The following is a 20,452-nucleotide window of genomic DNA, read 5'->3' as shown; positions in this document are numbered from 1 at the left end:
GTCTCGAAGGGAACAGCGAGTTTGATTGCTAGTCGGATTGAAGCACTTCTGCAATGACGCGGTATGAGGAGCTGAGAGAGAGCGTCTGTGCCAGCCGGCAAGAGCTAGCTTTCAGCCGTACGAAATTGTTGAATTCAGTGAAAGCATTTGAGCCCTAGTTAAATCTCACACTTTCGCCATCTCCGCTCATTGGGATATACACCATGTTGACCCGGACCGACTGTTGCGACAGGCGTCGGCATATTGGCTACACGATACCGGAGGAGGAGGAGATAGTTTTCCCGTTACCTTTCAGTCGTAGCATACCTCTGTATCATACACGCATATGCAGAGTGCTGTGAGACACACATATATACTGTTCATCGTCTTGTACTTAGCTCTTACATGATATTGCTGAAGAAAACGATCCGATGAGATACAAGGGCGAAGTAAATCGGGATAGCAGGAGATCAATCAGATCAAGTAAAATAGATCTGGTGATGAACCAGATAAAGATGATCTGATCATAGATTGTCAGGGGCCAATACTGCAAGAATCAGGGACAACAGAGTACCACTCATTGTCATAGCTGGTCATGAGGTAGGATACTTCCACTCTTGGGATGTACCGGGACTTTGTATATAGATCAGACAGGGAGCTTGAGGCACCTACCACACATTCCTTTAGTCAATTTAGTATATGTTTCTGCCTTAAAAGAGTGATGACATTGTACTAAGACTATCCCCAATCACCAGTATTGGGACCCAAAATGGTGTCAAAGAGTCATATTCTTCAACAGGTTATGAGCCCAACAAGCTGATATGATAATAACATGTCAAAAGTAGACTACTCTATGTATGGCTCTTTTGTTGCCCCTATGTGGGACCTACTACCACAGTTACCTCAGATGGTCCAAGACCATTTCAACCAAGTTATGGAGGATGAAATCTATGGTACACCCAAGGCCCCTAAGGACAGCAAATTACTAAAGTTCACTATCAACGAAGATGAAGAGCAAATGATTACACCTCTGTCTATCCTTGTCAAATGTATTAGCAGACTATACAAAGCCATGCACAGTCTGGGCCCATTTGCCAATCGAATTGAGCTAGGCAGGCAAATGCGAACCAGAGCAAACCTGTTTGTTGCCAACAAACAATGGGATGCATCTCACATCCTCAACATTAAGATTGAAGGCCCAATGAACCCTGGCCATAATGATGAACAGAGCTACCTGACCAAGGTAGAAACGTCCATCTCTGCCAGAGGTGATACCCCCACCTTCGACCAAGTCGAGTTCAACCACTGCCTAGTTGGTTGTGATGCCACACCAGGACCCACCCCTGAACTCAACATGCTCACTAACCATCACCTAAAGGTACTTTCTGGTCTGAATGATAAGATGAGATGGGATGAACAAGACCTCCTTGACCCTAGAACAGTCTCAGTACATGCATGGCAATGCAAGATGCTGGTGATGCTGTCAGTTGTCCCTTTCGCATGAAACATTCTTGATCAAAAAATGACAACCTTTGAGGATGCAGACTCCATGCTTAGCTCCATCATTATGTGTAGCTCCTCACCCAAACTGTGCACCGAGTACTTCACAGAGCATGGCGATTGACTGGTGCCAATTGTCATGGGCCTGAATGCTCAAGAAGCAGGAGGGTCACAGGTTCATATGGAAGGAGCACAGGTATTGGAGATCTAGTCGATACCAGTGGAGAGCATGGTCATAGTGCAGTCTCCATGGAGACCATGGACTTCCATGGACTCACATGCAAAGGAGGACCAGGCCCATATGCAAGGAGGGCCAGGCACAGCCACAAAGAGGACCAAGCTCAAGGAGCATGCAGATGGTTACCATGCAGGGGCTCAAGAGACAAGAGTCAAAGGAACCATCACTGGTCAAAGGAGAAGGAGCAGTGTATAGGAGACCAGCAAGCAGGTCCTGAGGAGGAGGAGCAGTGTCGAAGGAGTCGACACAGCTCAGGAGGCACAGGGGTGTCAAGCAAGCAGGATAGCAAGGAGGAGGAGCAGTGTCAAAGGAGTTGATAGCTCAAGGAGGACAGGAGTGGTGCTAGAGGGGCCCCCTGTACAAGTACTTGATGAAGAAGGTACTCTCTGGAGAGAGAGCAGGAGCAGCGTCACTGGCGATGCTGTGAAGAGGTATATAACCATACTTTCTCATCATCAAAGGTCAAGTGGATCCTCATCCACTCTACACACACCATAACTAATTATCACTTCAGCATAAGTATACATTAGTTTCAGTCAGCATAGTAGTAATCTATCAAGATTGCTCCTCATTGTAGTGCATGTGTTGTATCACCACTACCTGACATCCAAAGGCAGTTCATAGCAAACCAGTGGTCTGGATTAAGATAGAACTGAAGGCAGTAGTCCACTGTGGTCTGGGGATCACTTCAAGCATCAGTCAACACACTGGACACTCGTGTTGATGCCACCAACCTTATCACCAACATCATCCACCTCATCATCATCAACACTCACCAACCTTATCACCAACATCATCCACCTCATCATCATCAACACTCACCAACCTTATCACCAACACCATCAACCTCATCATCATCAACACTCACACCAAACCTTGGTGTCATCATAACCTACATATTGATATTGTTCATGCCAAGCTACCCCTGAATGGAGTGTCCACAGAGGTCAGCCGAAACCTATGATAGTATATACAATGAACACCACCTGCTGTCATCACACAACTTGATAGTCACCAAGCAACGTAGCTCATCGAGACCAATACCGAGACAATAGCTGTTGCACAGTTTGATAGTCACCAAGTATCTCGACAGACCGACCTGGGTTTCAGGCGCGAGACCCCTGACACCAATCACTGTAGATCTATTCGACTGGGCAGTAAACAAGTGCACTGCACACTCAGCCACCAAGGAGTACAAACTCCTCGCCACCACCTATGCCCTGTGCTGGGACCAGGTTGGCAGCCATGCATATGACTTCCTTACCACATGGGAAGCCCACATATCAGAACTGCATGCCTACTTGCAGGACCCCTGGGCACCAGACCATCACTATAGAACCCTCAAGCATGCACTACCCTCAGACAGAAATGCATTGTTTAACTCAGTGTTCATACTGCATGAAAGACTGAATGGAAAGAAACAGTTGGCAGAAGGTGTCACTGACATCCTATGCCAATGCTATGAGCTTGCAGCCAAAAGTGCTCCTGTGCTCTTGCCACCTAGATCAGAGGTGTCAGAGCTCACTGCATTACGAGCGGCCACGTTGATCAATTGCTGGGCTTGTGGCGAGCTAGGCCACACTGCCAACTGATGCCCAGATGATGCAGCACATGCAAAATGGAAACAAAAAAGGATCAAGGCAGACCCTAGAGGTAGTGCAAATGCATGCATTGTGTTACCATTTGAAGGAGATTGGGATGCCTAGGATCTGGTGCCAGGCTTGGCATTCTTTACAGAAGTCAGACCAGCACCCATTAACATACTGCCCAGGCTTGTACCTTTCATGTTTGACTCAGGGGCATCCTGCATCATGGTCAACTCTCCCCAATATGGAAAGGGCTGGCAGGATGTACAGAGTGAAGTGAGCATAACCACTACCAATGGGGGAAAACTACTAGCTACCAAGGTAGGTGGTACAGTAAGCCTCCTGAACTTTAGCTCTAAGAAATGCCAATGGGAATGTATGACATACCATGACTGTCTACTTGTCCCTGACCTCGTGACCAACCTTATCAGCATGAAGTTGGTAACGTGTGCAAAAGGAAAAGTGATCTTCGAGGAAGAGCTCATCACTGTCCAAGACAAGCATGGTCTTGCGATCTGCATGCATATGAGTGGAGATGGATACCCCACCACTGCCATGGTGATATGGGACAATGGGATGCCTAAACCAGCTATCACACTTGCCTTTACAGCCACGACAATGAACGTGACACAACCACACAGGTGTCATAACAAAGCGGTCCTTTGGCATCGACAGCTAGGCCATGCTAGCCATGAATCAACTCAACAGACATGAGCGGTAATGCTCTCTCATGACATCCCCTCAACACCAGCCACAGATCCTGGCGTGCTCTGTGACATTTGTGTATGTAGCAAAGCAATCACTAAGACCATTGCTCATCCCAGAAACATTGAGAAACCACTTGAACTGGTTTCGATGGATGTGATGGGCCCACTGCATGGCAATAACAAATTTATGTATGTGCTTATCATACATGATGCCTACTCTGGAATGATGTGGGCATGAGGCCTAACCAACAAAGGCGAAGCTTCTATGGAAGCAGCATGGTGGTTCTCCGAGATGAAGGTTGCCATGCATTGTGAACCTTCTGAGGTCGTTCTAGACCATGGGATTAGGGAGATCCATGTTGACCAAGGAGAGCTATGGTCGACTGCCTTCAGGAACCTTTGCTCATCCATGGGAGTGAAGGTAACCGCTTCACTGATGCAGCATCACACCAATAACACCTTCGTGGAATGTGCAATCCAAACCATTCAGAAGATCTCATGAAGCCTTCTCTTCGACACAGGGATGAGCGAATGCTGGTGGCCACATGCAATTGCACAAGCAACATTCCTTCACAATCATCTTGCAGGTAATACATGCCGAAACCTAACTCTGTTTGAGCTTTTCTTTGGCAAATGTCCCGAGTTATGACAAATCCGACATTTTGGCTGTGTGGCATATGTCGTCCTCAGAGGGAGCACCCACTCCACATGGCTATGTGACCACCCAGTGGTCAGTAAACACCTCCATCCACATGCCCTCTGAGGAACATACCTGGGCTTCTCTGATGCCCCCCATGCAGTCAAGGGCCACAAGGTTTGGCTCCCTGAGCTCAATCACATTGTGGTTACCAGAGATGTTCGTTTCTTGGAGTTTGAACAGCCAGGCACTAACATTGATCCTTCCTACCCACCAGTGATCACTGGTAACAGCAAGCTTCTCCAATCTTACATGTGGCTACCCCATGACGATGTCACCAATGAGATGGATCTGGATGATACAGTCCCACCTTCCTTGCATCCATACTCACACCAGTGTGATGCAGGGACACACTCGTTGCCTTCGGATGTCTTGAGCTTCGACCAGGTCTGGGACAGGATGATGATGGAGATCGAAGAGGCAGGTGAGGTCATTGTGGACCTGGATGCTATTGCTGCTGACCTGGACGCAGAGCTCAACGCAACAGTGGCCAGGGGAGGAAGCACCATCCAGGACCCCAACACTATGATGTCCATACCACTGCTCGAGACCCCTTGCAGCGATGCCATGGACGATGTGTATGACAATGTCTCCATACTCAACTCCGTACTCGAACCCGATGCTGATCATGCAGAGTTGTCCAACCCACTGGCCTCTCCTGGCTACACAGCATTTGCTGCGGCATGCTCAAACACACAAGGGCCCATGGTCAGCGACAACCACCTTGACTGAATAGCATTTGCAGCCACAGTAGTGAATGGCACAGCTCTTGTGGCAAGCGGTCAGCAGATACAGAGTGCTGACAGCATCCTGCTGGAACTCTTGTCACTCAGCAAAGCTAAGACTCATGATGATTGGGATAAATGGCAGGAGGCAATGGCAAGTGAGATGGATAGCATGGATAAAATGAACATGTTTGAGCTAACAGACATACCCAAGGATGGGAAACTCATTGGAGTTTGCTGGGTCTACAAGCTCAAGCTTGATGCACAACAAAGGGCAACATGGTACAAGGCATGCCTCGTTGCACAGGGATATGCCCAATGCCAAGGTCTGGATTATGACCAGACCTTCAGCCCAGTTGTGTGCTTGCAGACAGTTAGGATACTGCTCACTATTGCACATCGATATGGATTGCATGCGATACAACTAGATGTAAGCACTGCCTTCCTAAATGGCAAGATTGACAAAGACATGCATGTACAAATACCACCAACATTTGAGACACTGGCAACAGAAGGCAAGTGCTACAGGTTGAAGAAAGTGCTCTACAGCCTCAAGCAGGCTGGACGCCTGTGGCACATGGCACTTGACAAACAATTGCAAGTGTTCGGGTTCAGACAGTGTTGAGCAGAACCATGCATGTATACATGCAGTTCCAACAATGCCATGATACTCCTTGCAGTCTATGTGGACAACCTACTTGTCATTGGCACAACCGCCCCACAAGTCCAGTCCATATGACAGCAACTGTTGAGCATGTTCAGCATCACTGACCAAGGCAAAGTTTCTCACATCATAGGGTTGAATGTACACTACGATCACGAAGCACAGACACTCACAATTGACCAGAGTGGGTACATCGAAGGGGTCATAGCAAAGTTCGGGTTGGACGAGGCTTGGACGGCATCAACACCAGCAACTGAAGGCATCAAAGCAACTGAAGGCATCAACACGCTTAGGCCGCAAGAGGAATACATAGCCAATGCCAAAGAAGTTCGACATTATGCCTCACTAGTGGGGTCACTCCTGTGGATCGCTCAGGGAAGCTGGCCAGACATCACCTTTGCTGTTGGCAGGTGTGCTCGATTTGTTGCAAACCCCTCAAGCGAGCATCTCACAGCCGCCAAGCAAATCCTAAGATACCTTAAGGGAACTGCCAGGGTTGGTCTATTGACGAAGGTGCCAGCGGGTGGACTGATACTCTCAGGATGGGCTGACAGTGACTGGGCAGGCTCACATGACTGCAGGAGATCAACTACAGGATATGTCTTCATGGTTGATGGGTTCACATGCAGTTGGTCTTCACATCTACAGCAAATGGTGGCGAATAGCTCAGTAGAGGCTGAGTATGTGGCTTTGGCAGCAGCTGCCAGAGAACTATTGTGGGCCTCGATGTTCCTACAAGAATTGGAGCAGCCTGTGTCAAGGACAACTGGAATCCATGTAAGTGCTGAAACATCAATCATCCACTCTCACAAAGGGGATCTGGCCTTCAACTGAAATGTGCCAGTCCTACACAGTGATTCATTGGGGGCTAGAGCTATTGTGAATGACCCTCAACACTTCAAGAGAACAAAGCACATCGACATCGCTCACTTCTTCTTGTGTGACAAAATTGCAAATCAATGGCTCATGATCACTCCAGTTCAAAGCTGTGACAACTTAGCTGACCTACTGACCAAGCCACTCACCACACCAACACTCATGCATCTCTGACAATTGCTCAGATTAGTGGTATTAAAGGAGTACACCAGATCGAGAGGGGGTGCTGAAGAAAACGATCCGATGAGATACAAGGGCAAAGTAAATTGGGATAGCAGGAGATTGATTGGATCAAGTAAAATAGATCCAGCGATGAACCAGATAAAGACGATCTGATTGTAGATTGTCAGGGGCCAATACTGCAAGAATCAAGGACAACGGAGTACCACTTGTTGTCATAGCTGGTCATGAGGTAGGATACTCCCACTCTTGGGATGTACCAGGACTTTGTATATAGATCAGACAGGGAGCTTGAGGCACCTACCACACATTCCTTTAGTCAATTTAGTATATGTTTCTGCCTTAAAAGAGTGATGACATTGTACTAAGACTATCCCCAATCACCAGTATCGGGACCCAAAACGGTGTCAAAGAGTTGTATTCTTCAACAGATATTGCTGGAGATTGCGATCCAGTGCGACGCCAAAGGATGACGCGGGGCCGATCTGATCGGAGATCAGGCAGAGCCGATCCGGTTAGATGACTGATCTGATCAGAGATCGAGCCGAGCCGATCTCACCAGAGATCGGGTGCAACACAGTCCCGCTCGTTGTCATGGTAGATCATTAAGTTGGAGTACTCCCACCTTTGGCATGTGCCGCTCACATGTATATATCTCTCACAGAGAGCACTAGGCTCTCGCCACATTCCTTGAGTCAATTGAGTATATATGAATTGAAGATTTGCAAGTAAAACGTGACCGATCGGAGCCACTAGCAAGCTCACGTATACAGCTGTGTTACTTCTTGAAAATGCTTAGTTTTCATAGAGTGGACCTGAATGACAAACACATATATATACTCCATTCGCCACTCTAGTGATGCCCAAAACAAGATGTGTCACTTCATCCATACCCCTGCATTGCTATGATACTGGGTGCCACCAGACTGTCGCCATGACAACTACCCCTTACTTCATTGTGTTCCTTGCTTATGTGAGCTCCCTGCACTTCAGTGTCTTGGCTGTGACATGTGCATATTGCTTGAGATGCCGATGCATCTTCAACTCCCCCTTTCAACGGGATCTCCAAGCCTATCATCCTGGCCAATCGTGAGGTGTTGAGACCCTGCAGAGGCTTTGTCAGAACATCCGTGATGTTGTTTGCTGTTCTGGTGTACTTGATCTCCATGTCACCCCCTTGCACGTGGTCACGGATGAAATGGTACCATGTGTCGATATGTTTCAGCTTCCAATGTTTGGCTGGGTCCTTACTCACCTGAATGCACCCCTGACTGTCTGTGTGTAGTATGGGCTGAATGTTCATGATCTCCAAATCCTGGAGCAGGTAAGAAAAGAACAATGCTTCTCTCACTGCTTCGGAAGCAGCAACGAACTCAGCTTCAACTGCCGACAATGCTACACACTTTTGAACATGTGACCTCCAGCTTACTGGACATCCATATACATACATTATCAACCCTGAAGTACTCCTTCGCCCATTTGTGGGGTCAGATGCCCAGTTTGCATTGGTATATGTCATTACCGGTGCACCCGAGTGCTCATTCGTCGACCCTCCTAGATGCAATTGATACCCACTTGTCTGGTTCAGGTACTTCACGATGTGGATCGCTGCCTTCCATGTGCTGTTGATCGGGGTCGACATGTAACATGCCAATATGCCAACAGCAAAGGCAATATCTGGTCAGGCTGTGTTTGATACCCATAACAGTTGACTGACTAGCTCTTGATATTCCTTTGCTTGTTGAGGTTCACATCTCTCGCCCCCAGCAATGTTTGCTATGCACAACATGGGTATCCAGGATTTTCCACTTGCTTCTCTTAGCCATTTGTTCACCATTGCTTCAATATATGCTGTCAAATCCAGAGATACCCTCTTCTGTTCTCTATCACGTGTGATCTTTACACCCAGAAATTCTTTGATCCTTCCATTGTCTTGTGTCTCCCATTTGTCCATGATTTCCTGCTTGGTGCAATCTACTTCATCATGACTGGGTGATGTTATTAGCATGTCATCCATGTATGCTGTGATGATCATAATCTTGTCGCCTGTCCCTCTTGAGTAGAAGCATGGTGTGCTTGGCATGCAATGGAACCCAATTGTCCAGAGATGTGAGTCTAACTCAATATTCCATTCTTGGCCTGATTGTTTCAGACCATACAGACCTTTCACTACCTTCAGGGCCTTTCCAGATGGTATTTTGATTCCTGGTGGAGGCTTGAGGTATACATCATGATGTATGGTAGAGTTTAAGTATGCCTGCTTTACATCAATAGAATCTATTTCCCAATCCTGTGTTGCTGCAACAGTGATCACCCCTCTGATGGATTGGATGGGTGCCACTGGTGTGAAAACCTCTGTGTAGTCAACCCCTTCATGTTGAGTGAAACCTTGTGCCACAAGCTGGGCTTTGAATTTTGTTGGTATGAGGTTTGCATCCATTTTGATCTTGAGTACCCAACATGTGTCGACAGTGTTTGCACCCTTTGGGAGGTCAGCAATCTCCCACATGCCCATTGCTTCCAATCCATCTAGCTCTTTTTGCATGGCTTCTTCCCAGTGTTTTCTATCCTCTCCACTCATTGCTTCATGTATGGTTGGATCTAGGTTCCTTTTCTGTTCCAGTCACGTCACCATGAGTCCCAAGAATTCACTGTCAATTTGAGTTTCGGCAATTGGTTCTGGTTCCATCATCTCCGCTGTTCCTTCGCTTGATCTCTCTTCTGAAACTGTCTCCATATCTATGTATTCTTGCAATGGTTCCTCATGTGCTTTGTCAAATATATTTTCCTCGTTGTACCCTAGGTCTTTGAAATCCTCCTCTGTCATCATCGCTGGAGGTGTCTTCATGTCAACTGGTCGCCACTCCATCCTGTCTGACCAGCATTTGGATTCCATGAATTTAGCTGAATTGCTCCAAAAAATGTTCGGGCTGTAGTCTGGGCTGTAGAAAAGCCAGCCCTTTCTCTCTAGACTGTATCCCAAGAAAATGGATGTGATGGCTTGCTGGTCTAGTTTCTTATTGTCCCGTTTGACTTTGGGTATGTTTACCCATGCCAGACAACCAAACACTTGTAGGAGTCTCAAAACTCGCTCTGGCGACTTGCCAAACATTGCTTGATAAGGGAACTCATTATCAATGCTTGGAGTGAGGTTGATTTTGAATGCTGCAGCTCTGATTGCATATGGCCAAAACCTCTTTGGCAGTCTCCTCTGCATTAGCAATGTCCTCATTTTTTCTCCAAGGGTCCTGTTCATTCTCTCCACCCATCCATTTTGTTTGCTGTTGTACCCCATGGTGGTTTGCCACTCTATGCCCTTTTCTAATGACCACTCTAATGCATCGTTGCTTTTCCATTCAGTTCCTTGGTCGGATCAGATTGCTTTTAGCTTCTGATCCATCTGTGTCTCCAGGAATGAAACAATCCTTTTGAGTTGCATGAATGCATGACTCTTTCGCATCAATGGCTGTGCATACACATATTTGCTATGATCATCGATTAGCACCAGAGTACATGTATACTCTGTCACATGGGACGAGTCTATTATTAGGTCAATGTGGATGAGATCCAGGGGCCCCACAGCTCTTTCACCGCTACCTTGCCCCATCCGGGCACTTGTGCTCTTGGATTGTATGCACTGCTCACATGTCAGAGTGGTGTTTGGATCCAAATGCATGGTATGTTTATTCTTTAATTTACTCATGATCGTCCTGGCTTTGTCTCTTCCTGGGTGTCTGAGACGCTCATGCCATAGTTGTTCCTTTGAAACTTTCAGTTCATTCTTAATATGCTCGAACTCCTCGTCAACACCTTCAAACAGTGATGCTGATGTGGCCATTGCACTTTCTTGCCATGTGTTGCCTTGGAACTCCAAAAGTCCTTGCTCATGATTCTTTGCAATTTTAAGTGTCATGCTGTTTGTTAGAATGATCTGGCCACCAGTTGCATCCAATGTCACTTGTGCTCCTTCATCTGTTAATGAGTTCGTTGACAGAAGGTTAACATTAAGGTGCTTCACATATAGTACATTTTGGAGGGAGATTTCCCTGTAATCTGTTGATATGCTTGCATCTCCTATAGCCACTGCTTCCAAAACCTCACTTCTGGCAGTAATTATCCGCTTTTGGCAAGTTCTTGGGTGGATGAGCATGCTACAGTTGTTTACCATGTGATAACTTGCCCCCGAATCCAAGATCCAATGAGCTGTTTCCTTGGTGTTTGGGGGGTCTTGTGAGAAGGTGAGGGAGCACCACATTTCCTATTTAGGTTTGGCGAGGGGAGAGTCTTTGGGGATGGTGACCAAAGTGTCACATTGACTAATGCCATGTCCCAGTCACTTGCAGATCCAGCATCAGATTTGGCATGATCTTCCTGCATTCCTTGGGCTTGTATGGCTATTGTCGACTTTGGCCTTGGTCTCTCCAGTCCATTTGCTTTGATCATCATTGCCAGTGGTCTGAGCGCTGGCTTGGCGGGGGTCAATCTTTTGCATGGGGATGCTCTCGACGGCAGTCTGTCAGATGCTCAGTGTGGTGGTGAGGGTGTTAAAATCAATTTGATGGACGGTGGCAACTGTCTCCTTGTACACTGGATGCCGGATCATGCATTTCTGCAGAGCCGAGAACAATGTGTCATCAGCAAATGGTTTGCCGAGGAGACTACTTTCGGTCTGTATTGACCAGATCTCTTGAATTAACTTTCTAGCATCTGAGTGAAACATCTTTATATCACCGAGCTGCGAGATGAGCACAAGTCTGTGGGATGTCTTGATGGCTTCATTTGTAAGGCTGTTTTCGATCTTTCTCCACACTTGGTTAAAAGTAAGATAATCCTTGATTACATCTAGAACAAGGTAATTTACATTGTGCTCTCCAGTAGTGTCGATTGTTCCATGCAGGGCATTGATTAAAGCATCATTGAGGGAGTGGCTCCATTTCAGGTGCTTCTTGTCATATGTTCCCTCGAGGTGTTTCATTGCATGTGGGACAGATCGGAGGAAGGACTTTACATGGGCACTCCAACTGTGGTAGTTGCATGACGTGAGTTTCAGCACTGGTTCTAGGAGCTTTGCTAGGGTGCAAAAGCTATATTGCCTGTTGCCATCATTGAAGTCGGAGTCAGAGTTGGCATCTTCGTCGGCTTCGTTATTGATAGCCTCCAGCTCATTTTCATTTGCAGTGTTGTTGTCAACTTGTGCCTGGGTGGCCTTGCCCTTTCTGGTCCCTTTGGTCTTCGAGCTTGTGCTAACCTGGGTTTCAGTGTCTTCTACCATGTTCTGTTGATTGTCCCAGTTTGCTCGGATGGTAGTGCTTCAGACTCTTAATCAATTGAAGATTTGCAAGTAAAATGTGACTGATCGGAGCCACTAGCAAGCTCACATATACAGCTGTGTTACTTCTTGAAAATGCTTAGTTTTCATAGAGTGGACCTAAATGACAAACACATATATATACTCCATTCGCTGCTCTAGTGATGCCCAAAACAAGACATGTCACTTCATCCATACCCCTGTGTTGCTATGATACTGGGTGCCACTGGACCGTCACCATGATGACTACCCCTTACTTCATTGTGTTCCTTGCTTATGTGAGCTCCCTGCACTTTGGTGTCTCAGCTGTGATGCGTGCATATCGCTTGAGATGCCGACGCATCTTCAACTATATGTTTCTGTCTTTTCGCAGCAGTGACATCGTACTTAGACTCTTCCCGATCGCCAGTATCGGGACCGAAACGACTTCAGTTTCTAACAGATATCGCAATCGATGCTTGTGATCAACGCTGTTCGCCGCAGGCTCTTCAACAAATTCGAAATCAAGCTGCGTCAATTCTGTCCCGAGAGAGGAGTGATTAGAAATTCGGAGATCCATTTGGAATTTTTAAAGTTCTCTTCACAGAAACTGGACCTGAACGGAGCCCGTGTTTCGCTCCAGTGAGTTGAATGCGGGCACACACACACACGACAAAGCTTTGAGTCTGACTTTTGCTCAGACACAGAGAATGAGATAGAGTTGGTGGACCCCTGTTCGATCGCCTTGCGCATTCGCACATTTTGCAGGTTGCAGACACTGAGAATTCGACAGTAGCTCGGCTGCCGCCGCGCATGCAATTTTGGCGCAGTGACTTTCTCAGGCTTAGAAATGGCAGAGTGTCGTTCTCTGGGCTTCCACTCGCTGTTAGTCACGCCTCCGCTTTTTAACCTTTACTCTTCAACACCATCCTCCATCCCCTTTTCCACACACAACTCCCATCTTCAGGGTTCCCTCTCTTCCACCACCACTCTACCTCTTTTGAGCTTCGCTTTCGCTTTCTCGCACTCTTCTTCTCTCCAGTCAGGTCCTGCTCCTGATCCACCGCCGATTGCAAATAGCTTATGAATATTCAAAACCTCTCCAGTTACGATCCCTTCGCCGATCTCGGCGACGAGTCAAAGTCAGACGCTACCCAGGCCGTCAAGAAGCAACAGACCCAGAACTACGTTCACATCCGTGTCCAGCAGAGGAACGGTCGTAAGACTCTCACCACTCTTCAGGGACTTCCCAAAGGTATGTGCTATTGACTCTCACACCAGTCCAATCGTTTTACTCTGCTTTAGCGCTTCACTGCTACTCTGCACATATACTGACCTTTTCCGCTCCATTCTGCATTCATTCCACATTTTCCTCGAACCTACTTGCGACTATATTCACGTCCGATATCCTTCTCGCTCCGCGTCGACTTCGTTCCGTATCTCATCACTTTACTTTCGCCACACAATAGAGTATGACCAAAAGAAGCTCCTGAAGGCTTTCAAGAAGGAATTTGCATGCAACGGTACCATTGTTGACGACGAAGAGCTTGGTCAGGTTATCCAGCTCCAGGGTGACCAGCGTCAGAAGGTTGCTGCTTTCATCGTTCAGGAAGGTATCACCCCTAAGGCCGACGTCAAGGTGCACGGTTTCTAAAGTGCTTCCCGCACTGCCTTGGGCATTTTCGCGCGCTCCTCGACTCTCCCATTGCCGCAGCGTTGTCGTAATGCCCTTTGTCGCATGCTCTCCCTGACAGCATCATCTCGCTCGACCTCCAGCATCTTATCGATCTCCTTCCATCCTTCAGCCTTCGAGTCGCGCAACATCACGCTTCGAATCCCATCCTGATTTGCGGTCTCGTTTGCACGCCCTCGACCTCAGTACTGCTGTTGACTTTACCTCATATCGCCCGGAAGCCGTTAATTCCCCGCCTTTTCACATGTTCGTATCGACCGACAACACATTGCTCATGACTTGCTCATCGTTCAACGAAGCGGGGCCATCACGCCTACCGCAGGCGCTTTCGGCTCTATTCCGTCCCAAGACATGCGTGCGTCAGGCCGACTCGCTTCCCGCTCGCCGGTCAGCAGTCCTATCTTCTTTTAGCGAAGCCGAAGACTCTGACGATGACACATCCAGTCGTGTCGGCTCTTCCGATTGCAGTATCGAGTCGGAAAGCGATCCCGCTTCTTTGTTCGGTACCAGCAAATTCACATCAGCAGCGTCACATCGATCAATCCCCTTTTCCATACGCCCAATGGCATCAGAGATGGTTCGCCCACCAGAGGTGTCAAGACCGGCACCACCGGAGTGGTACCCAGCTCTCATTTTTTGAAGCAATATGATCAAACCCTTTCCCCTGTCCATCTCTAGTCGTGTGGACAGAGCTTTCGTTTTGACGTGACCTTGTGTGTGTCTTATGTGGATATACTGATGAAAGCGGCGGACCACGATAGTCTGCTTAGTTTGACAATCTATCTTGTAGCGCGGACGGCGTGACGCATCGATGGGTCGCTAAGGATGACACGGGGCTGATCACTGCGGCTCAAGAAAGCCGCTCACTTGTGTGACCATTCACCACCAAAGGCAACAATTCAGATTCGGCACAGCATATCGACGGACATCATTCACTTGAAGATCCGAGAAGGTTTTCGTGCACCATTATTTGTGTATGTAACAAGAACATGGCTCTGTTCGACTGTCCATTCAGTCATATAAGCATAAACAACATTTCTTGCGGGGATAGCACACATCGTTCGAACCGGCACAGGCAGCAGCAAAATAGCTTGCTGCCAATGCGAAGGCAGAACAGCGACATTTACGACCTTACGCGGCGCTATTTTCATCCTGTAGCTCACTCAGCAAACTCGCAGAACGCTCACTACAGTAACGACCCACTCTAATGTCTCTACAAAGTCACAATTTGATTCGAACGATATCTCGAAACATACAACGAGCAGCTCAAAAAGAAGCAGACCCTTCACTGATCTCTATTCCTTAATCCCAGGACCCAACTTGAACTGCGCATCAGTTTTCTCCCTAACTTCCTTCACCGTCACACTCTCCTGCAAATCAATCAATGTCAAACCACCATCTCCGACCCTATCAACATCGAACACGCAAAGATCCGTAACAATCCTCGAAACACACCTGCTCCCCGTCAGCGGCAGCTTGCACTCAGCAACGATCTTACTCCTTCCGTTCTTATCCACGTGATCGCTGACCACAACAACCTTGGTGTTGCTTGGGTTGGAGACCAGATCCATTGCTCCACCGACACCGGAAACCTTCTTTTCTGGGATCATGTAGTTAGCGAGATCACCGTTAGCTCCGACTTGGAGAGCACCGAGCATGGTGACGTTGATGTGTCCACCACGGATCATGCCGAAGGATTCGGACGAGTCGAAAGTGGATGCGCCCGGAAGAAGTGTAACGGTTTCTTTGCCTGCGTTGACAATGTCTGCATCCACAGCGGAGGAACTAGGGTATGGACCCATACCGAGAATACCGTTCTCGGAATGAAGCACCACATTGACTCCTTCAGGAAGGTAGTTAGGAACAAGAGAAGGCATACCAACACCAAGGTTGATGTAGTCTCCATCCTTGACCTCCTTAGCAGCACGTTTTGCGATCCGGATGCGACGTTCTTTTGCTTCTTGCTTGGCTGCATCTGCTCCAGCGTCGCTCTTGTTGGCCTTGGGAGCGTCAGAAACGGTACGAACTTCGATCTGCTTCTCGTGGGTAGACTTGACGATCCTATCAACAAAGATGGCTGGGAGGTGGATCTCTGAGGCGTCAAAAGTGCCAACAGGGACAATCTCTTCAGCTTCGATAATGGTGATCTTTGCGTTCTTACCGAAAGGAGCGCTGAAGTTGTTAGCAGCATACCTGAATACTGCGTTACCAGCCTCATCGACCTTCCAAGCGTGAATGATAGCTACGTCGCCGTAAATAGCTTCTTCTAAGATGTAGTTCCTTCCGTTGAAGCTCCTCTCCTCCTTGGGTTTGGCCATTTCAGCTGCCTTGGGAGGCTCTTTGCTGCCTTCCTCTCTTGGCTCGTACCTGACAACCAACTCTCCAGTCTGTACAGCAGTTCCGTATCCCGTAGGAGTGTAGAAAGCAGGAATACCGAATGCGCCAGCACGGCACTTCTCAACCAAAGTTCCTTGAGGTGTCAGCTGCAACGAGACTTGACCGGTGAGATATTGAGACTCAAAGTACTTATTCCCGCCGATGAAAGAGGAGACCATCTTGTTGATCTGTTTCGATTTGAGGAGCTTGCCAAGACCGAACTCGCCTGTGCCGGCATTGTTGGAAACGACGGTGAGATTGTTGATGTGAGGGTGACGGGAAATGGCACTGATGAGGGTCTCAGGGGTACCGCAAAGACCGAAACCAGCAGAAAGGACGGTGGAGCCTGGAGCGATATCCTTGACGGCCTCGTCGGCGGAAGGGTAGACTTTTGAGGATGTGAGAGAACGGAGAGCGGTGGAGGAGAAGGCGCGGGTCGGAAGGGTAAGAGGTGTGAAGGCCGAACGAGCGCGAAGAGAAGCTGCCAACATCGTGTGCTAACTTCAGCCGTAGTCGAGTTCCGATGTGTTCCTGCTAATGCGACGACGGAGATGTGAGCGGTTTAGGGTCGTCGAGTTTACTGGCGCGAAGATGGTCTGAGAGCCAAAGGCTGGAGGAACAACTTGAGGAATGACCTGGAATCGATGGTGTGGTAAGGAAAAAAGACGTTTCAGCACCCGAATCATGTATATCAATACTTGCAAAGACACACTCATCCCACTTGACCTTAACAACGACCAAATGCTCGGGCAGAGACGGTTAAAACCCGGTACTCGAATGAAGAGCAACCTTCGGCGAGGTGTGTGTGTGGGGGGGGTTCGGCTATTCACACAGACAAATACACGGCTGACGTGAAGGCAGGCGGGTGGAGGCAAGAAATTTAGTGTTTGCGTGCGTATTCAAGCGAAAATCTCCGCGTCTTCCGTCCTAAGAGCGGAAGCGAGTTTTCCCCCGTCTTTTCTTCACATCTAACACAGGTTGCACGGAAAGACAAGAAGGAAGTCAGCAAGTTCGTACAAACCGCCAAGGCCCGCGCATCCACGGCCGACAGTAGCCGAATTGGCGGAACAAAGTGATTCCGCCTCAAATCAGGGTCTCAATCTTGACCGACAAGCACTCCGCTTTGCTTGACAGTATCGATACACATTGTTCGGGAACGACATCGGACCTGAAAGACTTTGCATCGCTGTCAGCCAAGGCACACTGACGGCAGCGCCAAGAACGATCAAAGGTTGTATAGCATCTTATTGCTGGGTATCCATCTAAAGTATGTAGCACTGGGAGAACGAAAGAAAGAATCCACAGACCAGTCATCACCTGAAGTTGAGCTTAATCAAGAACAACAGCATATCCATCAAAGTATGCACACTTCCCCAGCCTATCGTCGTCAGCAATTCCGGGAACTCTCTCATCTCGTCCAGCCCTAGATTCGTCACATCGACCTTGAACGCCAGATAGCAAATCTGCCGCGCTACAAAACTGGACAACAACTCTGAACCCCAGATCGCCAGCGAACCTAGCATAGTCAGTTGATAGTTGTACGGATCATGCTTGTTGTCATACGCGAAGAAGGGGTAGATGGATTGGTTGCTGCCGAAATGCAAGATGCTGACCCAGCCCAGGAAGGCGAGCATGGTTGTGTTCTGTGCGAGGTTGCGGAGGTAGAATGCCAAGCCGACGCTTTCGACGTATTCTTCCCACGAGCGTGGCTGGGGGTTGAAGTATTGAATGATGCGGTGGCAGAGGCCGGACATGGAGAGCGGGTACCAGATACAAACCCAGAACGAAGAGAGCAATTGGACCAAAGCGAATTGGTCGAAGGATCGAAGACGAGCGAAGAGGTTGCGGTAGAAGATGAAGTAGACCAAAAAGTAGTAGTACTTGAAGGCGAAAACGAGAGCACGACTTCTGACTTTGTCTTCCAAGATCCAATGCGAGACCAGGGCTAGACCGTTGACGGTGAGAGTCCAGAAGGAGACATATGCTACGCCATCCAAGCCTGTATGCGGGAGAGTGGAGAGATAGACGGATGCATATCCTTGTCCGGCGATGAGGGCAAAGAGGGAAAGACCGATGGTAGACATGAACCAGAGGAAGCGAATGTAGGAGGAGGGGATGCGGCGGTTGAGTTGGCGTTCGAGAAAAGTCTTCTGGTGGTCGGTGAGACTGTGCCGGTACGTTTGACGACCGCTACGTCGGAGGCCGATGAAGCAGACAAGGGCCGGCATAGCCATTGTAGCGAACGCCAGGCCTACCCAAAGTGTCTTGCGCTGCCATTGAATATCTGCGTCGTCGATTGTTGGCTTGCCAGCGTCCACCATGGATGTGGTCACCATTGTCGACCACTGTTGCAGCTTGGCAGCGCTCGGCAGGGACAGAGAAGACATCAAGCCGCGCTGCTGTGAGTCTGCTTGCTGGTGGAGATGATGATGGTGTAGCTTTGCTCCATGACGTGTTTCTGTTCCAAGTGGGTCTAGCTCGTGCAAGATCCAACCAGCTACTAAGCCTCCGATCCAGAAGAAGGCATACGATGTCTTTGCACCCAGCGCAGCTGGCCACCAGTTGAGTCTGTAGAGGCCAAAGAGCTGAGTGATGTAGATGAGCGCAACGCCCACATAGATGCCGTAATAGAAGATGAGGAAAAACCAGAAGTTCGCATCGACTGTAAGTCTGTCGCCATCGCCGATTGGGTATTGTGGTTGCGTGGGCGGGGTCTTGGATGTAGCTGAGAACTTGGACAGGAGCATCGTTGCCATGCTCCAAGCAAAGCCTGTTATAGTTGGCAGATTCGGCAAAGCCACTCTGGACGCTTCCGCAGCTGAGCTTGAGAACGTACTAAGGGAAGAAGCAGTGGCGTTGGCGGGATAGCACCAAGGCGGGTTGTTCGGATCACCCGACCTGCCCTCTTGGTCAGGATTGCACCATGGGAGATTGGGATCGTAAGGATCCGTCTTCGGGAACGGCACAGCACACCAGAACCACACAACCAGACTTGGCAAGCCCGCGAGTGCAAACCATCGCTTCCACCAACTATCGAGCCACTCTTCGACCATCTCTCTCGGCGGCCGGATGAGATTATTAAGCCAACTGCGATTGGGTCGGAGGCGCTCGCGTTCTCTTTCTCTTTCCCAATTCCTGTCTCGTATGCTAGTCACTCGACGCCTGCGAGGTGGTGGCGAATGGAATGGTGACGGTCCAAGGACTGCTGCTGTGGAGGATGGGCTGTGTAGTGGATCTGTGCCAGCCGGTATGGCGCCGATGCGTGCTGATGCTGGATAGAGTGCCTCTGGTGCTCGTGACGGAAAGGCCGTTTGAGGGACGATGCTTTGTGGTCGCGAATCTGCGGCAGATCCGATCTGCTTCTTTGGCTTGGTCGCGGCTTGTCGAAAGCCGAAGCCTGTAGCGAGTCTGTTGCCTAAGCTGGTTGAAGCTGCTGTCTCTGGCCGATTGAAGCCTGCCATGAACGCTCCTCGATCCATCTCTCTGGACTTGCCCTTGTCGAACGAGGGCTTGGCATGTCGCCTATTTGAAGATGCGGATGAGCCGCTGTCTCGTGGGAATGGAATGGCTCGTGAGGTCGGTGAGCTGCTCCCAGAGGCCGGCGATGCCAGCTGGCCGGCAAGATAGGCTCGGAAGCGTCCTGGTTTCAGGGATCCTGCATCGTCTTGAGCTTGCCAGGCATCATCGGATCCTCCCTTTGACATAGGCGCAAACATCTTGACCGCAGGCGTATTTGTCTATCGTTCTATTGGCGATACTGAGATCGAGACTGTCCTGTCATGGGCCTGTTGCTTGTGTGTCTAGTTGGTAGTCGCATCCGAAGCTCTAGGCCAGCTCGAATTGGCCGCAGAGGCTATTGTAGCACATCGTGCAGGTGCATGTGTAGCGGAGGTATAGAGCATGGAGGGAAGCTCGATGCACATACAACCCAATCGGGAGGCGAT

The 20,452-nt window shown here is 48.9% G+C and overlaps 5 protein-coding genes across 5 annotated transcripts; 2 read left to right on the top strand and 3 right to left on the bottom strand.

Annotated features, from left to right (window-relative positions):
* Window positions 1-811: 811 nt before the first annotated feature.
* On the top strand, window positions 812-1,483 carry UHO2_03324 (uncharacterized protein; the record flags this gene model as incomplete). Its single annotated transcript, XM_041558239.1, has 1 exon — window positions 812-1,483. The coding sequence occupies one exon, from the start codon at window positions 812-814 to the stop codon at window positions 1,481-1,483; it is 672 nt and encodes a 223-aa protein (XP_041414173.1).
* A 10,185-nt stretch (window positions 1,484-11,668) lies between these two features.
* UHO2_03323 (uncharacterized protein) lies at window positions 11,669-12,424 on the bottom strand (the record flags this gene model as incomplete). The annotated part of the gene is made up of 1 exon (XM_041558238.1): window positions 11,669-12,424. One exon carries the CDS (start codon window positions 12,422-12,424, stop codon window positions 11,669-11,671), a length of 756 nt encoding a protein of 251 aa, XP_041414172.1.
* A 1,098-nt stretch (window positions 12,425-13,522) lies between these two features.
* UHO2_03322 (putative translation initiation factor SUI1) lies at window positions 13,523-14,093 on the top strand (the record flags this gene model as incomplete). The annotated part of the gene is made up of 2 exons (XM_041558237.1): window positions 13,523-13,694; window positions 13,909-14,093. 2 exons carry the CDS (start codon window positions 13,523-13,525, stop codon window positions 14,091-14,093), a joined length of 357 nt encoding a protein of 118 aa, XP_041414171.1.
* A 1,334-nt stretch (window positions 14,094-15,427) lies between these two features.
* On the bottom strand, window positions 15,428-16,999 carry UHO2_03321 (putative Succinyl-CoA:3-ketoacid-coenzyme A transferase, mitochondrial precursor; the record flags this gene model as incomplete). Its single annotated transcript, XM_041558236.1, has 1 exon — window positions 15,428-16,999. One exon carries the CDS (start codon window positions 16,997-16,999, stop codon window positions 15,428-15,430), a length of 1,572 nt encoding a protein of 523 aa, XP_041414170.1.
* An 822-nt stretch (window positions 17,000-17,821) lies between these two features.
* On the bottom strand, window positions 17,822-20,224 carry UHO2_03320 (uncharacterized protein; the record flags this gene model as incomplete). The annotated part of the gene is made up of 1 exon (XM_041558235.1): window positions 17,822-20,224. One exon carries the CDS (start codon window positions 20,222-20,224, stop codon window positions 17,822-17,824), a length of 2,403 nt encoding a protein of 800 aa, XP_041414169.1.
* Between the last annotated feature and the right edge of the window lie 228 nt (window positions 20,225-20,452).

The sequence above is a fragment of the Ustilago hordei genome (genome assembly GCF_900519145.1).
Source record: "Ustilago hordei strain Uho2 genome assembly, contig: UHO2_contig_05, whole genome shotgun sequence".
In the NCBI taxonomy this organism is placed as follows: Eukaryota; Fungi; Basidiomycota; class Ustilaginomycetes; order Ustilaginales; family Ustilaginaceae; genus Ustilago; species Ustilago hordei.
Note: the sequence above shows the minus strand (reverse complement) of the source record. Positions and strands in the feature narration are given on the sequence as shown.